The 24,114-nt window shown below is 36.3% G+C and overlaps 1 protein-coding gene across 1 annotated transcript in view; it reads right to left on the reverse strand.

The window, feature by feature from the left end:
* Nucleotides 1-15,255: 15,255 nt before the first annotated feature.
* TMEM170B (transmembrane protein 170B) overlaps nucleotides 15,256-24,114 on the reverse strand; it is a 29,170-nt gene continuing 20,311 nt past the window's right edge. The window contains exon 3 of the mRNA XM_081245743.1: nucleotides 15,256-17,480. Coding sequence (XP_081101869.1) covers nucleotides 17,350-17,480 — 131 coding nt within the window. The 3' untranslated portion in view covers nucleotides 15,256-17,349. The remainder of the gene's footprint in view (nucleotides 17,481-24,114) is intronic.

Genomic DNA, 24,114 nt, shown 5'->3' on the forward strand with positions numbered 1-24,114 from the left:
AAAAAACCTACAATGAGATATCACCTCACACCGATTAGAATGGGCATCATCAGAAAATCTACAAACAACAAATGCTGGAGAGGGTGTGGAGAAAAGGGAACCCTCTTGCACTGTTGGTGGGAATGTAAACTGATACAGCCACTATGGAGAACAGTATGGAGGTTCCTTAAAAAACTAAAAATAGAATTACCATATGATCCAGCAATCCCACTACTGGGCATATGCCCAGAGAAAACCATAATTCAAAAAGAGACATGCACCGCAATGTTCATTACAACACTACTTTTAATAGCCAGGACATGGAAGCAACCTAATTGTCCATCAACAGATGAATTGATAAAGAAGATGTGGCACATACATACAATGGAATATTACTCAGCCATAAAAAGAAATGAAATTGAGTTATTTGTAGGGAGGTGGTTGGACCTAGGGTCTGTCATACAGAGTGAAGTAAGTCAGAAAGAGAAAAACAAATATTGTATACTAACGCATTTTTGTGGAATCTAGAAAAATGGTACAGATGAACCCATTTTCAAGGCAGAAATTGAGACACAGATGTAGAGAACAAACGTATGGACACCAAGCGGGGAAAGAGCGGGGGATGGGGAGGGGACGTGGTGGGATGATCTGGGAGACTGGGATTGTCCTATATACACTAATATGTGTAAAATAGATAACTAATAAGAACCTGCTGTATAAATATATTAAAAAATTAATTAATTAAAATTTTAAAAATGAAGTATATGGGAGGATGTGCATAGATTATATGCAAACACTATGCCATTTTACATAAGGGACTTGAGCATTCTCAGATTTTGGTATCCGTGGGAGTCCTGGAGTCAGACCCCAAGGATCCGAAGGACAAATGTATATAATATATGGCCATACTATATATGTGTATTATAAATAAATATATATATATATATATATATATATCTTAACTTTTTATTTGAAATAATTTCAGAGTTACAGGAAAGTTGCTAAAATAGTACAAAGAACTCTCATACTCTCTTTACCCGGGTAAACCAGATTTTAACATTTATCCACATGTGCTTTATCATTCATTCTCTCTTTATATGTAATTATTATTATAATTTATAAATATTAATATAATTTATATAACATTAATATTAATATAATGAGTCGGTTACATACATTATTCCTCTTTACCCCTGAATGTACCAGTGTTTGCCTGAGAACAAAGATACTCTCTTATGTAACCACAGTATAGTTACCACATTCAAGAAATTTAACAGTGATGTGATATTGTTATCTAATCTACAGTTCATAAAATATGGCTATAGTGTATCCCAAAAGTCTTAGTGCAGCTTTAAGCTATTTAATGTTTTAATAAAATGAAAAATGTTCTACCCAGTGCAGATATCATTCATGAGAACCTTCCTACCGATTTATACTAAAAACAAATCATTTGCTCCATAAATTATTTATTGATCTAGCTATTTTTAGTTTGTTTATCACCTAGCACTGAAAGCTTCTAAATACCTGTTTATAAATCCAGGAAGATATTCTGACAATCCTGCTGGTATCACGTTGATTTGAAATATGTGTTATTTTATTACAAATGCAATTAAACAATAGGAAGTTAAAAAGGTAAAATATAGGCTTTAAAGTTTTAGCAGGATTTGGGCTTCTGGGGTACACAAGAATGAAAATGTGGACTAGGAATGTTCTTTATGAAAATTACCCCAGTGCCCATAAGGCTAGGAAATGCACAGTTAACAGCCACACCAGAAGCCAACAGCAAGAGTCACTAACCAGAGTACAGAACCATCTTGTTCCAATGTTCTTCCTTCTTAAAGGGAAGGGGAAAGTGATGTTTTCCACTGGGAGGGTGTGTGTGTGTGTGTGTGTGTGTGTGTGTGTGTGTGTGTTTCTAGTCATTTCATAATAATGTAACACAGAATTGTAGCAATACCACCTACTTACCCTCAGGCATGTTGGATCTTACCTCCCTTTCTTCAGAGATGTCTTACCAAGTCAAGGCTTCCCCCCAGCAATCAATCACACACTCTCTCTCTCTCCTCCTCTTTCTCCCCCTCTCCCTCTGTCACCTTTCCCTCCCTCTCCATTGGCTCTTTTCCTTACGACCTGGAGCCTACTCAAGTCTTTCCCTGGGAGCCAAGTCCAGGTACACCTCACCTGGAGCAGGCTGCAACGGTGGGTGTCGTGCCTGCGGGGAGGTGGAACTGGAAAGTGCAGGGTCAGAGACAAGGGGCCGAATGGACACATGAGGAAGGAGATACCACATGAGGAGAAAGTGAGGCCTTCAGTCCAGAAGGAGAGAGCCTGGGTTGACGGGAGGAAGTTAAAATTAACTTTATAAAATCCCCCATGGAGAGATAGTGTACGGAGAGAAACAATACATCAAAGGACATAAATACATTTCTGGCTAGTAATAGCTATTTGCTAAATGTCTTATTGTCTAAAATAAACTCTCACGCATAAGAGTTTACTTTTACTTATTTTCAGTGCCTCGAGCCCAGGTTGTGTCCTGATAAGAAACATTACAGAGAATTCCCATCCAGCATTCCTTCCCCCAATTAACTAGCTTTAAAAAGAAGAAAGGGAGAAGCTACAAAGGGAATTTTAGTTTTCCAGCTCTAGGCAAAAACTGCCGGGTTGGGGTCAATTGGTTTCACCTCCCTCTGACCGTCTTCTTTGCTTGGGAGGTAACTGGGCAGATTGGGTTTCAAAAAGTCATGCTCCCAGAGCCAGCCCAGGTGGCTTCCTCTGTCTGTTGACGACAGCAGACACTAATGCTAATGAGGAGAATGGAGAGATAAGGGCCTCACCAGCGACCAAATAACGCAACGACTCACGAAGGAAAAAGAGGGTAGCGGCACGGTTCTCTCCGTTGTGGGCAATCAGGGCGGTGTGGACTCAGGGATCCTGCACAAGCAGCTGACCACGCAGCATGCCGGTCACGTTGCTGGGAAACTACAGATCAGAATGATCCCCAAGTGCACGGCTTTACTGAGCACGTCTGCAGCTGTGTTTTATTCCAACAGCACCATCACTTTACAAGTACTGCACTGTTGAAGCCTCACAACAACCTGAGGTAGCGTTTGAAATCATGTCATACGTGCGGAGACTAAGGTTCCGAGAGATCATGTACCTTTCTCGAGCTCATAAGGGGCAGTAATAGGTGGGAACAGATGGAGGATTCTGACTCAAAAGCCCTCGTTCTTTCCCACTAATATCTAGGAAGCTGACACGATGATGTAAAAGCAGCAACAGTACCCCACACGCGCCTTCCGTGAATTTCAGACGGAGGTGTACTTTTCCTTCTCAAAAAGTTTCAGTGGTTTTCCTCTGCCTGTAGGATAAAATTCAAATGTATGTGCCTGGTATCTGGTGTGTGTTTACGTTTCAGTCTTACCTTCCACTGTCTCCCACTTCAGCCTCACCTGTCTGTAACTCGCTTCACACATCCCGATCCCCCCACCTGGGTTTCCGTTGTTCTCCCACCTGGTCTGTCCACGTCCACCCTTTTCCTCTTCATTATGGGCCACCACTTCTGCCTTTAAAAACATCCTTCAAGGCCTGTCCTATTGCCAAATCATCTGTGAAGCTGCCCCTGGACTTCCCAGTCCCCAGGGGTCTCTTCCTTTGCTGAAATGCTGTGACATTTAGCCAGCACCTCTCATGGGACGCTTGCCAGATGCAACCTTGGATTTTATATGAGGGTCCCATTTAATATGACTAACTGGAGCCTGGGCCATGCATAGCAAATGCCATCCAGGGAGCTTGGGCCTCGGAAGTCCCCAAAGGGCGTGTAAGTTAGGAAGCGCCTGACACAGACCTGCCAAACATGACACCACAGGGCTGGGAAGGTACCGGCTATGCAGAGTCCAAGCAAAGGATGAGGAACCAGAGGTCAGCAGACATTGGAGGCCAGAGAGGAGCAACACTGGGAATTAAAAACTCAGGTTAAAACTTAGATATTAAAACCCTGCATCAGATTTAGTGTGATTGAGCCGGAGATCTACCGGGGGATGCCAGGTAGAACTTTTAAAATATGCTTGGCAATGCTTTCTAGGAGTCCACAGAATCAGCAAGCGAGAGATTTCTCTTATCGCGATAGACATTCTTCAGAGAATTCATGGCAATGAAACAAAGCCAAATAGGGTTCCTAACTCAAAGCTTTTCAATGTCTTTAACATGCTTGTGTGAATTGTGAACCTCTAAGACAGGGATGTAGAAGACAAGTTTTATCAAACTCACTTGTCCAGCTAATTCTTTTTCTCAAGAGCCTCTCCCAGTGAAGGCTCTTCAGCACACACTTAATATGTGCTATTTACATTTAGTCTGATCCATGTTTCATTGTGGCTTAAAAAAACAGATAAGCCTGGGAAGTTTTAAAGAGATTGGGCCTTCTTTTACCAAATTTATCATTGTATAAAAAGCCAGGTTTATTGGTAGCTTTGGACAAAAGGATGAGCCCAGACTGGATTAGTAACAGCTAAGATAAACATCAAATTTTTTGAGGTATACGTCATAAAACTGGAACCTCACCAGATGATTTGATACATTTCTCAGGTTGATATTTGATATTTTCCAATATTAAAGGTATTAGCTTGATTGTCCTCATTTTAGCTTATGGGAAAAGTCCTGCTTTAGTGACAGAACCTATTTGAAGGGCTTATCTTGTTAACTTTGGGGACCGTTCTTTTGAAAAAATTCCTGTCTACTTGGTCCCTCTTAATTCTCCATCTACTGTGCGTGTAAAGAAACCCTCTGACTCTTGACCACCTCTGCCCCCTTCTGGACATGGTGAGTGAATACAAGGTTTATATGCATTTGAGGAAGAAACGCTTTAAAATATAAAGAGAGATTTGCAAAGTGGTACAAATTTCAATGTCAGGCAAAAATTCTTTTAGGGTTACTTGTCGGTTTGTTATCTCTGCCTCTTGTCCTTCCATTGTAGATGTGTTGTCATAACGTTGAGCTGGCCTTTGTTTATGGGCACTGTTGTAATCTAAATTTCTGTTCAAGCTTTTAATAGTTTCCCAATACAGTTTCAGATACCACAAACAGATTCCTGATGTCGTGGGTGGATGTGTTTTTTCTTGATCCTGATTCTGAGGTTAATCAGCATGCTGTTCATGTTTTCCATCACAGCCAACAAACCTGCTGCTGGCACACTGCAGGCCTCAGTCTACAGATGTAAAACGCTGCCTCCCATTTCTGTGATACCAAAATTACACTTTTTTCTTTTGGTCTGTTTTGGATTCAAAATGTCCGGGAAGACTTAAATGTTTTGCTTTGACTTGGCAACTTTTCCTGTCCAGATAATTGGTGGTGTGGATAGACCAGTTAAGGTGACACAAGGGTCTCTGAAAATCATGCTGTTTTATTTATGAAAGAAAATATCTGCTCAGTTAAGTGAAATCTTGGCAAACAATTAAATGTGGTGGTACCTCTACTGATAATGAGCATTCTGTCAACACTGTCATGTAACTCTTATGTCTGAAGATGTCCATCACAAGTACGATGTTTCTGATAGAAGAAAACAGGTTAATGCCCCAATAAGATCTTGTGTGAACACATTGGGGCCTTTCTGCATCCTTAAGAGTTAAAAACTCTTAAGCCAAAGCATTGTGGCAGGAGAATGAGCCGATCATGGGTTACCCAGGAAGTGATCAGTTTCCACGGGGATCTCTTCAGGCCTCTAGGCTGCTGCGGCCACTTCAGGTCTGCTCTTATTATTGGCATTTGTCCAAACAGCTGCCCAGTTCTCATGCAAGACCTGTGTTTCACCAGGTAAATCACTTGGATTTTTTTTTAAAAAACAGCAACATTTTTTTCTTTTCCTCCAAAAGTAAGAACAAATTGTGAGGGTAAAATGAGATGACAGGTCTGGCAGTGGTTTGAGAGTGGAAGTTGAATGCCAACATCATTACAAGGACTGCCTTCTCGATAATATAGGCCTTACATAGTTTATCCAGATACTTGTTAAAAAGTACCACAGAAGTTATACTTCAGATTTGGAATGTTCGTCCCTTCTAATTCACCTTGCAAAAAGTCTCCAAGTTAGACAATCTTCAAACAAATCTAAAGATGGATTAAAGCTTAAAACTATAGTAGATATGGCACATGTCAAGTTCAAGATGCCAAACTGGTCCAGGTCTAAAAAAGTTCCAAGAACAACAGACCTATACTGATGTTGTCCCATTGAAAGTTTCAACCTGCCGTTAAGAGAAGACAAAAGCAGTTAATCTATTTCCATGTTTATTGCAGAAGAAATTGTCATAGAGAGATTTAAGTCTAACATGAGCTTTCCTGTGCACAAGGGGTCAGAACCAGGGAGAAGACCCAGGTCTGATACCCTCCCACTCCGTCAACATGCACAGGGCCTTCAAAAGTCTGAAGTCTCTCAAAATTGTTGTTCCCTCAGCCCTACAATGCCTCCCACCCATCTCTGTACCTTCTCATTTTCCACATCAAAGACAACACAAGTGTCTTCTTGTAGCACATCCTGTAGTCACCCACCAATACCAATTCCCACCAAAAAATAAGCAAAAGGGACAGGAGAGGTGTCGTTTTATGAAAATCTGTTGGGTCCCTTCTCTGGTCTCTTAAGTGCCGTTCTGATTGCTTTAAGACCTGGAGTGCGTGTTTGTCTCCGAGGCTATTACAGACCACGCTGTGTACTGAGACTTAAGCTTTTAAGGTCAGACACTCTGGAGCTGAAGAGACCAACACTTCTCTGTGTTTGAACCATTGGCTGTCTCTGCAGAACAATAAACAAAGCCAAGAAGCCCACTTGCAACAGGATATGAGGTGGTGGATGACTGTGTGCACAGCTGACAGGCGAGTCACGACCATCTTTCAGGGGATTTATGTTGGCTGCTTTGGCTTCCTCATCTTGTACATATTTGGTTTAGAGAATGCAAGGAATTTGCTAGCTGAGCAAGTTTATCCACTCTGTTCTCTAACCAGGCTCTTTTTCACTGAGGTCTGTTTCTGAAAAATTCCCTCAGCCAATTTTGCTGCCAAAGCAGCCCATGGTTCAGTGGAACAGTTTAAACCTGAAACAAATCCTCTCTAAAATCCCAGTGTGCACTGTATGGAAACAGACTTTGACATAGAGGTACCTGAACTTATTATCAAAACTCATACGGCAAAGTCCAGAACATCATCATCTTTCTACGTGCACATGACACACGAGAGGAGGGAGCCCATGGGACAGAGTGTTTGCTGAGCCCCCAGGAGGTACTATCCTCATTTACTGATGAGAAAACTGAAGATCACAGAAGTCAAATAACTCGGCCCAAGTTAATATCCTACGTGGCAGAGCAGGACTTCAAAACCAAGTCTCAAGGTGTAAGACTGATTGTGATACGTTGGTATATTCCTTTTATCCCAACAAGTTGACCAACTATGCAATTAAAAATCATTAAAGTATAGACTATTAAAGACCATTATGCATTGAGCTGGAACACAAATTTATGAAGAATACATAAATCAAGGTCCAGATTAATGATTTGCCAAAATCACAAAATTAATGTGGTTTTCTAATTTGTAAATAACCCCTGGACACTGTTTCTTAACCTTCTTTGGAAAATTAGTGATAACATGGAAACTCTTGGTTTTTCTTGTATTTAATTTCCTCACGTGTATTTTTATCCAAAAAAAAAAATAAAATGAATGCATCTTATGGAAATGAGTCCAGAAGTACAGACTGATTTAATTCGGGTTGGTTCATAGATAAGACTGGCCAAGACAAAAGCAAGAGAAAAATAAAACAGAACTACTGCACCATCTAGTGATGAAACTCTTTCTTTGCCAGAAAACCACCTAATGCAATTCCATTTTGCAATTCAATCCCCAACTCTGAGCCTGAAGAATACTCATAAAATTGGCCAAAAGAAAAATGTCTGATAACAATGAATAATGGAAAATTAAAAGCAGATAAACAGGAATAGTGAAGTGGGACAGACTCTTCTGTTAAGATTCTATTGAAGCTGGAGGTGAACCCCAATTCTGCTCCTCAAAGATCTGCCATAGACCCTGTTTACTTTTTTCTTTGTACCCTAAAACTTTAGGTACCATTTTATGAATTAACAAGGGTTCAACTTCAAAACATAGATGACGTAAGTATCCATTTGATAAGTCTGAGATATTCTTCCTCCACAAGAACTCACTCTCCATCAGAAAGCAAGCTCAATGTGAGAACTGAGCATCTTTCTTCTAGATTACCTCTCCCTCTGGTCTTGTTCTAAACAGGTGGCAATAAATCTGAAATTCAATGCTTGCTTTCAATGCTCAGTGAATATCAAAATACCCAAAGATAGCTTTCCTATTACAAATATAAAAATATTACTTCAAGAGCCATAAAGAATAAAATCAAAAGAGAAAATTTCTTTTTAATCTCAAGATTTATATTTTGTTCAAGAACTCTTTAAGACTCATGGTCAGCAAGAAAATATATTTAATAACTTTATCATTCTTACGGTTGAATGAAGAAGTTACCTAGAAAAAAGAAAATACATTTCAATGTAGTAATTACATGAAATATGTCAGTATGTGTGAAAAAAATGTTTACTTCCACTTTCCTTGCACAATTTTTAAAGTTAAGCAAGTTTCTATTCCAGCAGGGTTCGTAACAATTTCGGTGACTGGCTCTGTTGGCCCCAATCTCTTCTCAGGCAGGAGAATTAGTGGAAGCTAGCTGGGTACCTAGTACCTTCCCTTAGGAATCCCTAACAAAAATTCAAAATATGCATAGCTTTGGCAATACAAATTCTGAGTTGATAATTTTGCAAATCCCCATAACGCTGTCTGGTCTTTGTCAAAAATGAGATCTTATCTCATTATAAGAGCTCCCAGAATACTCTATAGTAACCAACATAGCACGGTAGGGAAAACACACAGGTAATAGAGTAAGAAAACCCCGGTTGAGCATTATTAGGTGTGTGACCTTGAGAAGTTCATCACCTTCTCAAACGCTTCATTAGTAAAGTGAAGGATCACCTTCATAATTCTTAGTAATCCCTTTAACCTAAAGGTTACCGTAAGTGTTAAAGAATGCTTATGAGGTGTCTAACAGATACTAAGCACTCAATAAAGGGTAGTCATTTATTAATAAACGCGACAGTAGGCTCTTTAAAACAGTAATTCTTAGAAGTAGATGCTTATGTGGCCTGGCACTGGTCCTTGGTAAAACTATGAACTAGGCCAAGTTTGTCTTTTAAATTCCTTGCTCACCTTTTCAATGCTACCTTCCAAATCCAGTGTAAAACTGGCCCAGAAAACCTGACAAAAGGGTAAGAGGAAACACTTCAGTCTACAGTGAATGAGTTAAAAAGATATGTCGTAAAGAATCAAACACCCCATAAAGCTTTTGAAGACAGGTTTATTTATATATAAGCGCATGAAACTGAATACAGAAACTTTATTAAAATACTGTATATTACAAATTTTTAATCCAATAAATTCTGTGTAATGACATTTAAGTGCTGGATTCACTTTTAACAGTTGTTTTGTGTGTATCAGTAAAGAGTTCACCCTGTATATTACAAAGAGGAGAGACACATGTGGACCTCAGAAATGGTCCTGAGATTAGACAGTGGATGATGTTAATTGTGCATCTTTTCTTTAAAGCAGTGAATTGGAATCTAGATCTTGTCTCTGCAGACCAACTTTCTATAATCAAAAATAACTTGCATATATTTATTGCTGCCCTTTGAAGAAAATGAGTGGTGAGAAATAATTTAAAATAAAGATCAACATTTCTATGCTTACCACAATTAAAATAATTAAAATTCACTGCAAAATTTGTGTTATCCAGGAAATTATGCTATATACACAATGAGATTTGTACATGAATTGGAAATAAAAAATTGCTTATATAAAATTAAAAATCAATAGTATACAATATTTACAGCTTGTTAGGTATTATAAATAAACATACTTTTTAAATAACCCTTCAAAATTAAACTGTATTATGTAAACATGCAGTACACATACTCATACAGTGTGGTTTATAGTCTTAACAGAAGGGGGAAAACTGTGTTCACATAATGTAGGATACTTCATCACATACGCCTTTTTTTTGTTTTTGTTTTTGTTTTTTTTACGCCTTTGTTTTTATGCGTTACCCTTCCAAGGTTTCTTCTTCCTGTCTTTAAGCTTCACAGTACATTAAGTAATTTCTATAGTAAAAAAAAAAAAAAAAAAAAAATCCCTGATGGTAAACGTATTCCTAAAAGTTACATGAAGTGTCTGCCCTTGTACTACAATATAAAGCTCACACTGTTCACGCTAGACTCTCTAATTTACAACAAAACCAAATTTTAAAATTCCACATTTAATTGTCTTGACATTTTCTCTCATTTCAAACTTACTTGGAAAAAGAAAAAACAGACAAATACCACATCATGAAAATGTAATGAAAGCAGTTGTCATCTGTCATAGTCAACGGTGAAATAACTGATTTTTACTAAACCACGAGGACCTAATTCAATTACACCGTTCCTCAGCTCTGAATCCCCAGCAATAGGTGTACCAATCCTGAATCTCGCTAAATTCACTTTGCGAAAGTATCTTAACTTCCAAGGCACTAAGGCATCATTTAGCTTTTAAAAACTGCACTGTGGTTTACTAAATGATTCATCAGTGGTCTGAGAGTTAACACAATTTGAAAGTGAGTTTTTAATACCTATCAGGTAAACTATATTTTTGCTGTGTGAATAAAAACATTTTCATTGATTAACTTTAAGATAAAGTTGATCCCCTCGTTCTAGAATGACTAGAATTGGGAGTTAATATCTTACAGTAGGATGCTATGAATTTTACCTAGCTATAGGACTGAAATGAAAAATACTGTGGAATTTTATATTGGTAGAGCTCGTGTGTGCACGTGTGTTTGAGAGACGTACAGAACTTTTAAAATTCCTCCATCGTAAATGCATCCGATGTCACAAATACCAAGAACGTGTCAACAATTAGACTATCAACTCATCCAGTATTAAAGTAAATCATTTTTGATTACTTTTCAAACAAGTGCCTCTATTTTGCCTTCTATGGAGAAAACTTTAAAATGTTCCTACCCAAAGATACTCATAAATACTTTAATTTAAAAACAAAGGAAACTTTTCACCACCAGTAGTACTGTCAAGTTATCATTCGTTTATACAGGGCTATAAAAAATGATGCTGTTTAGAAATGATCAATATGTGATATGTTTAGGAGAAAAAGTGTTATAGTTAGGGTGATTATGCATTATAGTTCCTCTTCCTATATATTTATGTAACACTGCTTTCCAGTTCAGTTACATACGTAAATACAGTTCCCAAATAGGGACAGTCATGTCACCACTGAGGGGAGGTATATACGGGCACAGGATATAATTTAAAAAAACATGTAGGAGGTCCATGCTCTCTTGACTTGCTTATAGTATTTAATTTTCAGCAATATTATAGCTGCATAACCATAAGGTGTTAAGAACATTCTCTTCTAAACCAGCACTTTGAGTCTATCAACAAATTGTACATATGTTTAAACTTTACCGTATGACATCTGTATGGAAGGGGGAGGAATATTTTTAAGAAACTGCTAAATTAGTTCTCAAAATCAAGAAAGGGTTATTACATAAGTTCAACATATGTGCAATGAATGTAAAGAATGTGAAAATGAGTCCCCTAAGCTCAGGGGAGATGGTTACAGTTCATAGCTTAGTGCTCTCAGAAATTTGGGTGTTTCCACTAATCTAATAATGTATTAACTCGTATATCTCCACATTTACTGAAAATACTTTATATATTAAGCATTACTTCCTCTAAACAAATTCATAGATACATTTTTAGATAACAACTTCAGCAACCTCCTCAAAAACACTGCATTGCCTACACTGAACAGACATCCTTGAGTTAGTAGGCAAACCTACCACCACACGCACAAAAATGTAGTACGATTTCAAAATGCTTTGTGGTAAGTTTAGTCTCACATATAAAGAAACACTGCATTTTGCAAACATGCACTAAATGTACTAAATGTACTCATACAGTGTAGTTTATAGTCTTAACAGAGGGGGAAAGTGTGTTCACATAACGCAGGGTGCTTCATCAAGTGTGTCTGTGTTTTTTCGTGCGTTACCCCTCCAACATTTTTTCCTGTCTTTAAACTTCCCTCTGCTATAAATGCTACCACATGTTAGAAAAAGTTTATCAGTTTTTAATCAAATAATGTCCTTTTTATGCTGTAGAGTCTTCCTCCACGATGTTATAAAAAGGACAGGAAGATAAGGGAAATTACTAGTCAATTTTAACCACTGAGATTCTCACCTGATTATTAAAAGAAACAACCATTTACCCAGTTACCCAAGTGTTGCCAAACTTCTCTGCAATCTAGGTCACTAGAATTTCTTCAGTAACTTTCCACATTCTTCCGTCTTAAAAACAAATGGCAACTCTTTGAAGAGTTCTGATTAAGACTTTCTGAGAGAAACGTGTAATAGTGAGAGTGAAGTAGTTTGAGAACATTTCAGAAAGTCCTCTTAACATCTTGTTACTTCTTGAATTATAAAATGGACATAAATTAAAAACAAAAGTATTTCCTTTTAAGTTAAAAACAAACACACAAGTAGGGCTTAAGCACCTTTGGTCCACGGAAGGAGGGACGTGGCAGACACTGCAGCCCAGTTCTGTTCTCGCCCCGCACGGTGAAGCCACAGGCTGGGGCGGCGGGAGGTACACAGAGGGAGGGGACACCTCTCCACCCCGAAAGCAAGGAGAGTAAGTTGCATGTAGTGGAGATTCAATGAATATTGGCTGAGTAAATCCAAAAGAAGCAAGCAGGATAAGGTAAGGGCTAAATCCCGGCTACTTCTCCCTTCTCCTGTTTTAACTAGTAATAAGCACAGCCTGATACTGAATCCTGCTTGCCCTGGCCATTTCCATCGCCACGAATTCCCAAAAGTGCTCTTAGAAAACTATCTGCTGATTTAAAAAATAAAGAGGTGGAGAGGAGAAGCAACATTATAAGAGAAATTTTTTAGTTTCCGTCTTAAAATATATGTAGGGAAAATGTAGAAATGGAAGAAAACAGTTGAATCTTGCAAAACAATATATTCAATTGGTATTGCAAAGTGTATTTTAAAAAAAATTATAATGACTATTGATCATTTACTGTTAAATACTGAGTCGTCTCTTAGTATCCATAGCGGACTGATTCCAGGACCCGCAATGGATACCAAAATTTGAGGATGCTTATAGAAAATGGCCATTATAGAAAATGGCGTAGTATTTGCATATAACCTATGCATATTCTCCCATATACTTTAAATCATCTATTGATTACTTATAATACCTTATACAATGTAAATGCTATGTAAATGGTGTAAATAGAGTGTAAATGCTATGTGAATAGTTGCCTGTGTGGGGCAAATTTATGTTTTGCTTTTTGGAACTTTCTGGAAATTTTTTCTGAATATTTCAGTCCAAGGTTGGTTGAATCCCTGAATGCGGAACCGCAGATATGGAGAGTTGACTGTACTGCTTCGCCATCATAAACAAAAAGTCAACAAGTGGTGGGAGGGCCTGGATTCAAATCTATGTCACGGTGTTCCATTTGGTTAATAAACTGAGAAAAATCAGAATTGGGGGAAAAAACAGGACTTAAGCTCTCAGCTAGAAGCAAGATATTCTCCCAACTGTTTTAGGATTTAAATCATCTTGGTAGCTCTTGGGGACTCAAGGGCGGGAACCCCATCTTGGTCATCCTTGTACTTACTACAGAAAATGCCAGGTTCAGCACTTTGTACATAGTAGATCCACCAAAAAATGTTTACAAAATTGAATTCGTTGGCGTGTAAGTGCCAGCTTGGGCACATTGATGTGGCAGCCCCGCTCTCCTCATCTTAATTAGAGGTTCTCTAAAGACGTTTTCCAAGAACATTTTAAAAACTATTCCTGTTCCTTACATCACAAATATATGATACACAGGGCAGCTTATTTCTTTATTTCTCACCTAAAGTACAAACAAAACCCTCACATTTTGGGGGGGCAGTAGAAATGTATGCTGCAAATACTAAGAAAGTACATTGGGTTGCAAACTATAACACTGTTCAGTAAACACTAAGATCTAAAGTAAGAATAATTAACCTGCAAACACTGAATATGGCCACCATTTAGGACTCTCCTTATGTTAACTCCCTGTGTTAACTAATTTATAATTAGTTTGGGCATATAGGAGTCTCTTCTCTGAGGAACTGATTTCACTGTCAGCAATATTTTATTAAGCATTTTTAAAAATAACGAAGTGTAAACTGCAGAGGATTTCCCCCTTCCCTCCTGCATTTTTCACAAAGAAAATTTACTGCTAAATCACATGTAAATTTTAAGAAAATTTAACCCAAGTACATCAATAAGGGCTTTTGTTACATCACAAACAAGGATCTCTAGCACTATTAAACCAAGAAAACTCTCCCCAAATTCAAAAATCTCAAAGTTCCTTAAACCTATTTAAAAGATCATTCAACTGAGCAAATGTATCAAACTCTCCACGATAATGTCAAAGTGTTCATTGAACAAAAGCTTTCCAATTAGACTGTATTCATATATAGCAGCTTTATATATATATGTCTATATAATGATATATATGTGTATGTAGATATATATCATTAAATGTTTCTTGTCTCTATAAGAAAACCAATAACATTTTAAAAATCTCATCACAGAAATAGCTATTAAGACATTTCATCAATTCACACTATCAACTGCATTTCAAAACATCGAAATAGTAACAGTTGCACAAAATCCCAATGGAAGCAACTAAAAACAACAAAGAAACCAAAAATTCCCCCAAAAGTTAAAAGCGCGCACACACACACACACACACACACACACACACCTCATAACGTAAAGCAACTTGATAATGAGATAACTGCAGGACACTCTACAAACTGATCCACCTTCTCATACTTCCATTCTAGAGCAGAAACAGGAGTTTCATTCTCTTTGGTCCATGCAGCCATACACTTAATGTGTCCAAGTTATTTTCTGGCTAATTTCAGATTCTGAACCATGTGTTCCATGTTACCTTACCATGGTAACTTTCTGAAACATAAAATAACCATGTGTTAAAATAAATATTCATTTCTACAGATCTCAAACCATTTCAACATGTTACTGGTAATTCCTCCCAAAGAATATGAACACTTTAAATTATTGGCCAAAGAATTTAAAGAATTTAAAGAATAACCAAAGTAAAGGAAGAACACAATTCAAGTCTAACAGAAAAGGAAAAATCAAATTGTCTTGGAAGATTTAGGCCTAAATTTAATTTAGGAAAATGTCAGTAATATAAAGAACACATGAAAACAATTTTAGGCTTGAACATAATAAAAAGAATCAATTTTAAGATTCACTTTAAAGATCTCTAAGAATGCATACTTGCTTCTTGGGTTTTTTAAAAACAAATTTCCAAGCCACAGTGTTATTAAACTCCCCCACCGCCCCAAACTGGCTTCCATACTGGTAAAATACCCCCAACTCCTCATCGGTGAGTTGTTGATACTATTCAGCTTTTTGGTGGAGAAAAGGTGCCGTGGGTAACACAGGTCTTATATTTGAATGGAACCTAATAGAAACTTACATTTTTCCAAATTAGATTATAAAACAGTGAGGCTAGAGTATGCAGATTATTTTTTGGATTGTCCTTAACTTCGTATTTTCTGCAGTTGGCTCTTCCTTTGAGTTACCATATATATAATTGTACCTGGTATTAAAAAAATCTCAGTAGGAGACAAATTCCACCAGGTTCTGTGTTGCCCTTACTTCTTGTACTCTTAAATACAATTACGTATTGCCAAAACCTCTTAAAACCTCTAAGGATTTTTTCATTCTAATAAATGTCATCACAGATTCTAGTAAACTTAAATAACAGCATAAAACAAGAGCTGAACAACTGAAATGAATAACTCAAATATGCATTCAATATTGTATTGATATGCCGAGATTTGTTGCCAAATTTTATAATTATTTACTATATTCCCCATTTTTTTTTTTTTTTTTTTCAGTACGCGGGCCTCTCACTGTTGTGGCCTCTCCCGTTGCGGAGCACAGGCTCTGGATGCGCAGGCTCAGCGGCCATGGCTCACGGGCCCAGCCACTCTGCGGCATGTGGGATCTTCCCGGACCGGGGCACGAACCCGCATCCCCTGCATCGGCAGGCGGACTCTCAACCACTGCGCCACCAGGGAAGCCCCCCAATTTTTACTTAGAGAAATTATAATGCTACCACATACCCAAAGTAAGATAGTTTATTACTCTTCCTATGTGTTTCTTATCTACAAATGAGGCTTCTTGTTTTCATAGCCTAATTTAGGCCACTCTTTAAATATAGTTAATACTCCAGAATGAAAGACTGCTTATGTTTTGTCAAAAATCAAGATATATGCAACAAGTAATATAATCCCACTGAGATACTAGTTGTAAAGATGTTTTCTCCATGAGCTACATGGCAAAAACTTTCTTTAGAAGGGTCAAGAATGCAACGTGCATTTCAGATTTCTTACAAAATTTAAAAGAAAATTTTCAAATTATACTTTTGTGACACACAAGCTACAATCAATGTGTATGACCCATAAAGTTTTTAAATTCATATCAATAGAATGTTTATGTATGAGGGAAACTATTAAAGAGTGTTACTTAAGTGAGTGAAAAGGATGCACCCTATAGATCTACTTTGAGTCCTTAAAAGAGTTCAGCAGTTTTCCATTAAGTATTATGTTTCACGTAGGTAACAATAATGCCTAACTTATATGAAAGCCCTAAATCCCAGAAACGTTCAACGTTAAAAATCAAATAATTTGTCTCATATTAAATGATTCGGTATTCAGCACTCATACGGGATTTAGCATTACAGAACAAAAATCTCACGACACCACCTGAATTCATGTCAAATATGTTCACAGCACTCATCTACATCTACACTTGCAAATTTCACATGATCAATGTTAAAAAAAGAAAAGAGTTTGGCACATATGTCAATTCTTCAAAACGTCCCTGTAACTTAACACAACACTGTTAAGAACGATGATTCAACGCCAGTGTTAACCTGATTGGCAGCTAAACAAGGTGCTTTTTCTCGTAGCTTCACGTAGTGTCATGCGCCTTGCCTGGGACGGAGGCACGTAAGGTGCAGTGCGGTAGTGCAATCACTTAAACACCAGAGGGCAATCTTCCCACACAGCTCAAGACCTTATGTTTTGACCTGCTCCTTCCACATTCTTGTACAATTTCATTCCCACTTGTTAACAATGCCATTTGCAGAGAATCTGTACATCTGCTTCCTTATGTGAAGTAAGACATGCCCACAGAAACCTCAGAGTGTGGCGAGAATCCTTGAAAAGGAGATGATTAATGTCAGTACAGTCTGTCCAACGCCCCACACCAGTGCTTCCAAGGGGGCCATGTTCTTCCCTGCCACTCTGTAAATGCCGGCGACTGCTGCACCTAGATGAGAAAGAGGGAGAGACAAATAACACCTTCATTCATTCTGAGACACGCTACGTGGCTGTAACTTAAAATCTCTTTTCATGTGAGCCAAACAGTAAGTCATCAGTCATTCTCATTTTATAATTTTCTATGAAAGAGTTTCCATGTGATTGGTAAAAGTTACTCTACCATACCACATTTACCCACAAAACTGAATAACAGGTTTCTCTATTCAACTGCAAAATATGTATTTATGGTATATGCTGCTTACTTGCCATAAAATATGTTCATAAAAAATGAGTAATTCATTATTGTAATCTCTCAGCTGGGTGTTAAATCGGCCAGACCTCATCAGCACTTTTATAAACATATGAAACAGTATATTGGTAATTATAAATAATAATACAGAAAACCATATAATTTGATATAATTTCTAAATTATTCAAGAAAAAAGTTAATATTAAAGGAATTTTAATTTATTTCAGTAAAATGAACTAATTCTTAAATGTCGCATAAAAGATCAGAATTCTGACTAATGTACTTCACAATCTACCATATAAAATGGTTTAAGTGTTTTAATAAAGCATACAACTGTAAAGTTATTTGGAGACGAGTATCTTGACATCTAATAAAAGTGGAATATGAACCTGACATCCATCTGTTCTAGGAAAATTTTTTAGATAACCAGCATTTCTGAGAATGAGAGAATCTCAGGAGTTTCAGAGCCCCGAGGCTCGGTTCAACACTTCATCTTATTGCTATAGTATGTATAATGATGTGGTATCTAAGGGGCTGATTTTAAAAGTACATTCAGAAATCATAAAAGGAGGAAACATTTAAACTATGGTTATGCCATCTCACAGGTTGAGATGGCCTTACAACTTTTCTCTAGAAAAAACTGTCTATGTATCCTAGAATGATCAAACAAAAAGAACAGAAATAAATTATTTGAAGACACTGAATTATAATTATTTGAGATAGAAATTCTACTCATAAAAATTAGCTAAGAATTAACTCCAGAGCTCACTTAAATTCAAAATATTATATTTCTCTATAGAAGACATAAATAGGAAAAGCAAATTATTAATTTAAGCCAAGGGCTTTCATATACATATTTTAAAGAAGGAAATTAAAATATATAGTATATTTACAGCATACTGTGTATCTTAACAGGAACTTTATCATCTTAAATATGATACCACTCCTGAGTATTATTACTTAATTTAAAGATGAAAAAAACAGAGGTTCAGAGAGTTTCAATTACTAGCCCAAGGAAATACAGTAAGTACAGAGCTGGAATTTCAATCCAGGTTAGTCTGGCTATAAATTTCCAAATCATTCTGTCATTTCACATTTACACCAAGTGAAAAAGAGAATAAGGAATTCAGAAAATAATAAAGTAACTGATAATTATCTCAATACTAAATAAAACTAGTAGCACCAACATTTACTTAATCAAGTAATAAACTTCACTAGTATAATTAATCATATCCTCAAATTTTAGAATTGGATAACATTCTGAAAATATTTTAAAGATCTTAGCTTTCTTTGTTATCAGAAATTATGTTAAAATAAACCTGAGAAATACTGTCTTTACTTTGGGTTCACCCTAGATTTCCATGACTATCTTCAATTTTAAAAACCACAATTTGGCCTCCATTTCTCCAGCACTAAATTTTCAAAAATGATCCAAAAGGTGAAAAACATAGCAATTACTAGCTCAGGCTGCCTGGGAAGTGCCGTTTTGTTAATTCAAACATCTCATGCTTATACAAAGTTAAGAGCATGGATTTTGGAGCTAGACTTGTGGGTTAAAATCCAAGCTCCACTAATTAGTAGCTGTGTTACACTGAGCAATCACTTAACCTCCCTGTGCCTTATTTCTTCAACTGTAAAATGGGTGGGTTTGAAGATAATACTTGGAAAGTGCTTAAAATAGTGTCTGGTCCCAGTATGTACTCCAAATTTTGGTTAGTAGTTGTTGCAGTAGTAAATGATAAAGGAATTTCCAATCAGTGATTCATCATTCAATAAATGGTGTGGAACAACTGATAGCCACTTGGAAGAAATAAATTTAGGTCCCTACTTCATACCACTCCCCAGAGCAAATTCAGATGGGTTAAAAAACTAGATGTTAAAAGCAAATAAATAAAATGAATTTCACTTTGGAAGGTTTGGTGTTTGAGGAATAATTTACAAAACCACAAATAACCCACTTTTCTTTATACTCTTTCAAGAAACAGACGATAAGATCCTCAACCCTGTAACGTAAGGGGAGAAAAACCACTGTAAAACTCGAGAGTTCCCAAAATCAAGAGAGATATTGATAGTGTTATACAGAAAATAAAACGAACTACGGTTTTCCTCCCAGCCGATCATCAGGAACCAATTTGTAAGTTACAACTTCCCTTCAAAAGCAGCAGATTTACACTAGTTCCCATTGCACTATATAATTTCACAACCCAGAAGCACTAGTCAGAAAAGACTGTTCCAGTGGAACTCTTAATCGATAAGATCTGAAAGAAAACAATTTTGTGTGCCTATTAAATGATTTTGGAAACACTGCTATTAAATATTGAGCAGATATGGAGTATTTATAAAATACATGTAGACTGTTAAAAAACACACACACACAACAAATTCCCAAGTACCACCATCCAACTGAAGAAAAGAACGTTACTATTTCATCTGAGGTTCCAGTGCACTCTCCTCAGTTACATCCCATTCCCTCCCAAATTTGGTTTTTATCATTCCTTTGCTTTTCTTCAGCTTTATTGCCTGCCTATATCCTAAGATATCTATTATTTAGTTTTATAAATAAATGAATTTTATATAAATTGATACTGTAAGTATTTTGGAATCTTTGGCTCAATGTTATATTCAGAAAATTATCCATCTTGTTGTATATAGCAGTAAGTCATACATTTCCACTGTTGTATAGAATTCCAAGTATGAATATACCCCAACTTATTTATCCATTCTACTGTGGATGACATTGTTTCTAGTCCTTAACAGTGACAAACCCTGCTTCTGTGAACATCCTTGTAACATGACCTCTGGCACACATACGCAATCAAGAGTTTCTCTACAATGTGGGTAAAAGTAGAATTGCTCAGTCCTATGTTATGGGCATTTTCAACTTTACTAGGTAATGCCAACTTGTTTGCCAAAGTAATTGTACCAATTTATATCCCAGTTACTCCATATCCTCAGAAGCAGTTAATATCTTAAAAAAAATTTTTTTGTCAATCTGGCAGGTAAGAGATGTTATCTCTGCAGTTAATTTGGGTTTCCCTGATTTTTAATGTCATTGAGCTTTTCTTCACATATTCTTCACATTTGGCCATTAGGGTTTCTACTTCTATGAAATGTTTGTCAAATCTTTTGTCCATTTTTCTAGTGGATTGTCATTTTCTTATTTGATTCATGGGGTTTTTTTAAATATAGTTTGGATATTAATCTTTTTACATTTATATAAGCTAACAAATGTCTTCCCCCAATTTGTGCTTTAGTTTTCACTCCTGTTAAGATGTATTTTGCTGAACAATAGCCAGTTGAAAGAGTACAAATATTGTGATCCTTATTTTCTTGGTGAAGTGTATGCAAGAATGAAGAAGGCAGAAGTGTAATAGGGTGCCTGAAATAAATGAAACATGTTTGGAACTGCCACTGTGAACAGCAGCAGAAGGTATCAATTAGAAATATGTAAAGATCCCAAAAGTATTAAGGGGCTAGAGAAGACTGGCATAGCAAAGATGAAGTGGAGAAAGCAATTCTGCTGAGCTGAGCTGAAGGTAAATAACAGATATAAACCTGCAAGGACAAGGGTGACTAGGAGAAGAGTCACCAGTGGACAGAGATGTCAATATACAGCAACATAAAGTGTCTGCAGAGAGGTGGACCACTGAAAAGTGATTTCATCTGCCCTCCACATTCCTGAGAGAACGCAAATAGAAAGGTTAAGGCAGATTTGGTTCTAATGGTGTTGACTCTCAGTTTGTGTAATCAGATCAGGGGTCAGCAAACTGTGATCCACAGGTCCAGTCTGACTCACCACCTGTTTTTGTACAGCATGTGAGCTAAGAATGGTTTTTACATTTTTAAATGGTTTAAAAAAATCAAAAGAATAGTAATATTTCATGATACATGAAAATTATACGAAATTCAAACTTTAGTGTCCAAAAATAATGTTTTATTGGCATACAGCCATAGTCATTTATGATACTGAACTATCTTTGCATTCCTAGGATAACATTCTTAAAGTAAATGAACCTATACTTTTCCATCCTTCTGTAGTCTTCATCTTGTTTAGCAACAAGATTACTTTGATCCAGCAAACATGCTGTGCACAGTTTTTAATCTTTCCATTTTCTGCAATAATTTGGAAAAAATAGGAACTGTTCCCTGAAAATTTGGTAGAACTCATCTGTAAACCTCATTTGAGTCTGGACTTCTTTTGGGAGGAGGGGTCTTCAACATTCCAATTGTTTAAAAATACTTGTTGTATTATTCATATTTTCTATTTCTTCTTAGGCCAATTTTAGCAACTTATATTTAGGAATATATAGCTGTTTACAAAACTTTCATTTTTTTTTAAACTTTCATTTTTATAATTCTTTATTCTACCTTTATTATTGAGTCTGTAGTTATTTCTTCTATGTTGTTCCATATTTTACTTTTCTGTCTTAACTATTTTAGAGTTACGGCAGCAATCTATTCACCTTATTATCTTTCCAGAAAACCAGTTTTTTGCTTGTTATTAATCTCTCATAAACTCAACTTAAAAAACTTAAATGCATTTCTCTATAAATAAAAAATATATATATATATAATAAAACTAAACAACGTAATTAAAAAAGATACCATGCACAACAACCATAACATAATAAGAGTTTAGGAATTAATAAAAATATACAACCCTCCTATTGAAGAAAACACTTTTAAACTCTAACAAAAGACATAGAAAATGATCTGAACAAATGGAGATATATTACATGTTCCTGGGTGGGATTTAATTTAATATGTCAATTCTTCCCAAATTAACCTCTACAATGAATTAAATCCCCATAAAAATCACAGTTATACTTTTTGAGGAACTCAGTAGACATATTCTAAAATTTATATGAAAGAATAAAGGTTCATGAATAGTTATGTTAACTTTGAGAAAGAAGAGAAATGAGAGGGACCAGCCCTACCAGATATTAAGAAATACTACAAAACAATAGAGACAAAGAAATGAGGCCTTGCTGCAAGAACAGATAAAAAGACTAACAAACCAGAACAGAACTTGAAGGCAGGTCCATGTACCTTGAGAACACAGTACACAAAAAAGGATGAATCAATGGATAGATTTTTTTAGTGATGTGGTAAAAATTGACTTACTACATGGGAGGAAAAAAAAATACACCTGGAATCCTATCTAGTTCCAAACACAAAGATAGACTCTAGACCAGAAGACAAATTATGACCTGAATGTCAGACATCTGTTTTTGTAAATAAAGTTTTATTGGAAAAAGCCATGCCTATTCATTTACCAATGTCTGTGGCTGCTTTTATGCCCTAATGGCAGAGCAGAATAGTAGTGACACAGACCCTCTGGCCTGCAAAGTTTAAAATAGTTACTATCTGGCCTTTTAAGAAAATGTTTGCTCAGTCCTGCTCTAGATAAATTAAAGACTTTAATACAAAGGTAAAACTATAAAATTAACAAAAGAAAATATATCAGAGTATCTTTTGACCTTGGTGTGAAGGAGAACTTCTTAAATAAAATTCTAAATTATAAACCATAGGCAAAAGGACTCTTTAAGCTGATTATATAGAATAAGGATTTCTGCTTAATAAACAACATCATGGATGAAGGTACTGATACAAGACAGGGAAGTTATTTGCAAAGTTCAAAGCCAATAAGACACCAATACATCTAAGAATCATCAATCATTTACTAAAAACAAGAACCCCAAAAGAAAAGCACAGAATTTAAAGAAGCAATTTGTAGAAGAAGAAATCTAAATATATGATAAGAATAGAAAGAGATGTTCAAATTCATTAGTAATCAGAGAAATGCAAATTAAACCAACAAAGAGGTGTCACTTTAGCCCTCAGACTCGCTAAAATTAGACAGCAATACAATGCCAAGCAATGGCTTTATAGAGAAACCCATTTCCTCCCAATTCTGGTATTAACTATCAGTACTAACTAAAATGAAAAATCACTCTATTCTGGAAATAAAAATCTAAGCGGTAGTAAAATATAATAGATATGTATCTATCTTCAGTCAGCCATCATTTGCTGAATACAGATACTTAGCCATCATTTGCTGAATTGAATATACAGCTACGATTGTGCTAGCACTGACAAAATACATTAAGAAAATAAATGCAGTTAAATATCCACATTGGCTAGTTTTCTTAATTCAAGTGTTTGCAGGTCAAAAAATTAGCCAGAAGAAATTTATATGTTTTATTGTTAACCTGGATACAAATTTTTACTTGAAATTGTGTCAGACATATTTGTAAGGATTTTTAAATATAACACTGCAGTTTCCAAAATCATTAGCTTATTTTATTCTTGACTGAATTGAAAGCAGGTAATATATACATACACATCATTAGGGAAGTAGAATCATGTTCTCTTTAAAATTTCACAATAATTT

Source organism: Mesoplodon bidens (genome assembly GCF_964165515.1).
Source record: "Mesoplodon bidens genome assembly, chromosome: 10".
Lineage (NCBI taxonomy): Eukaryota > Metazoa > Chordata > Mammalia > Artiodactyla > Ziphiidae > Mesoplodon > Mesoplodon bidens.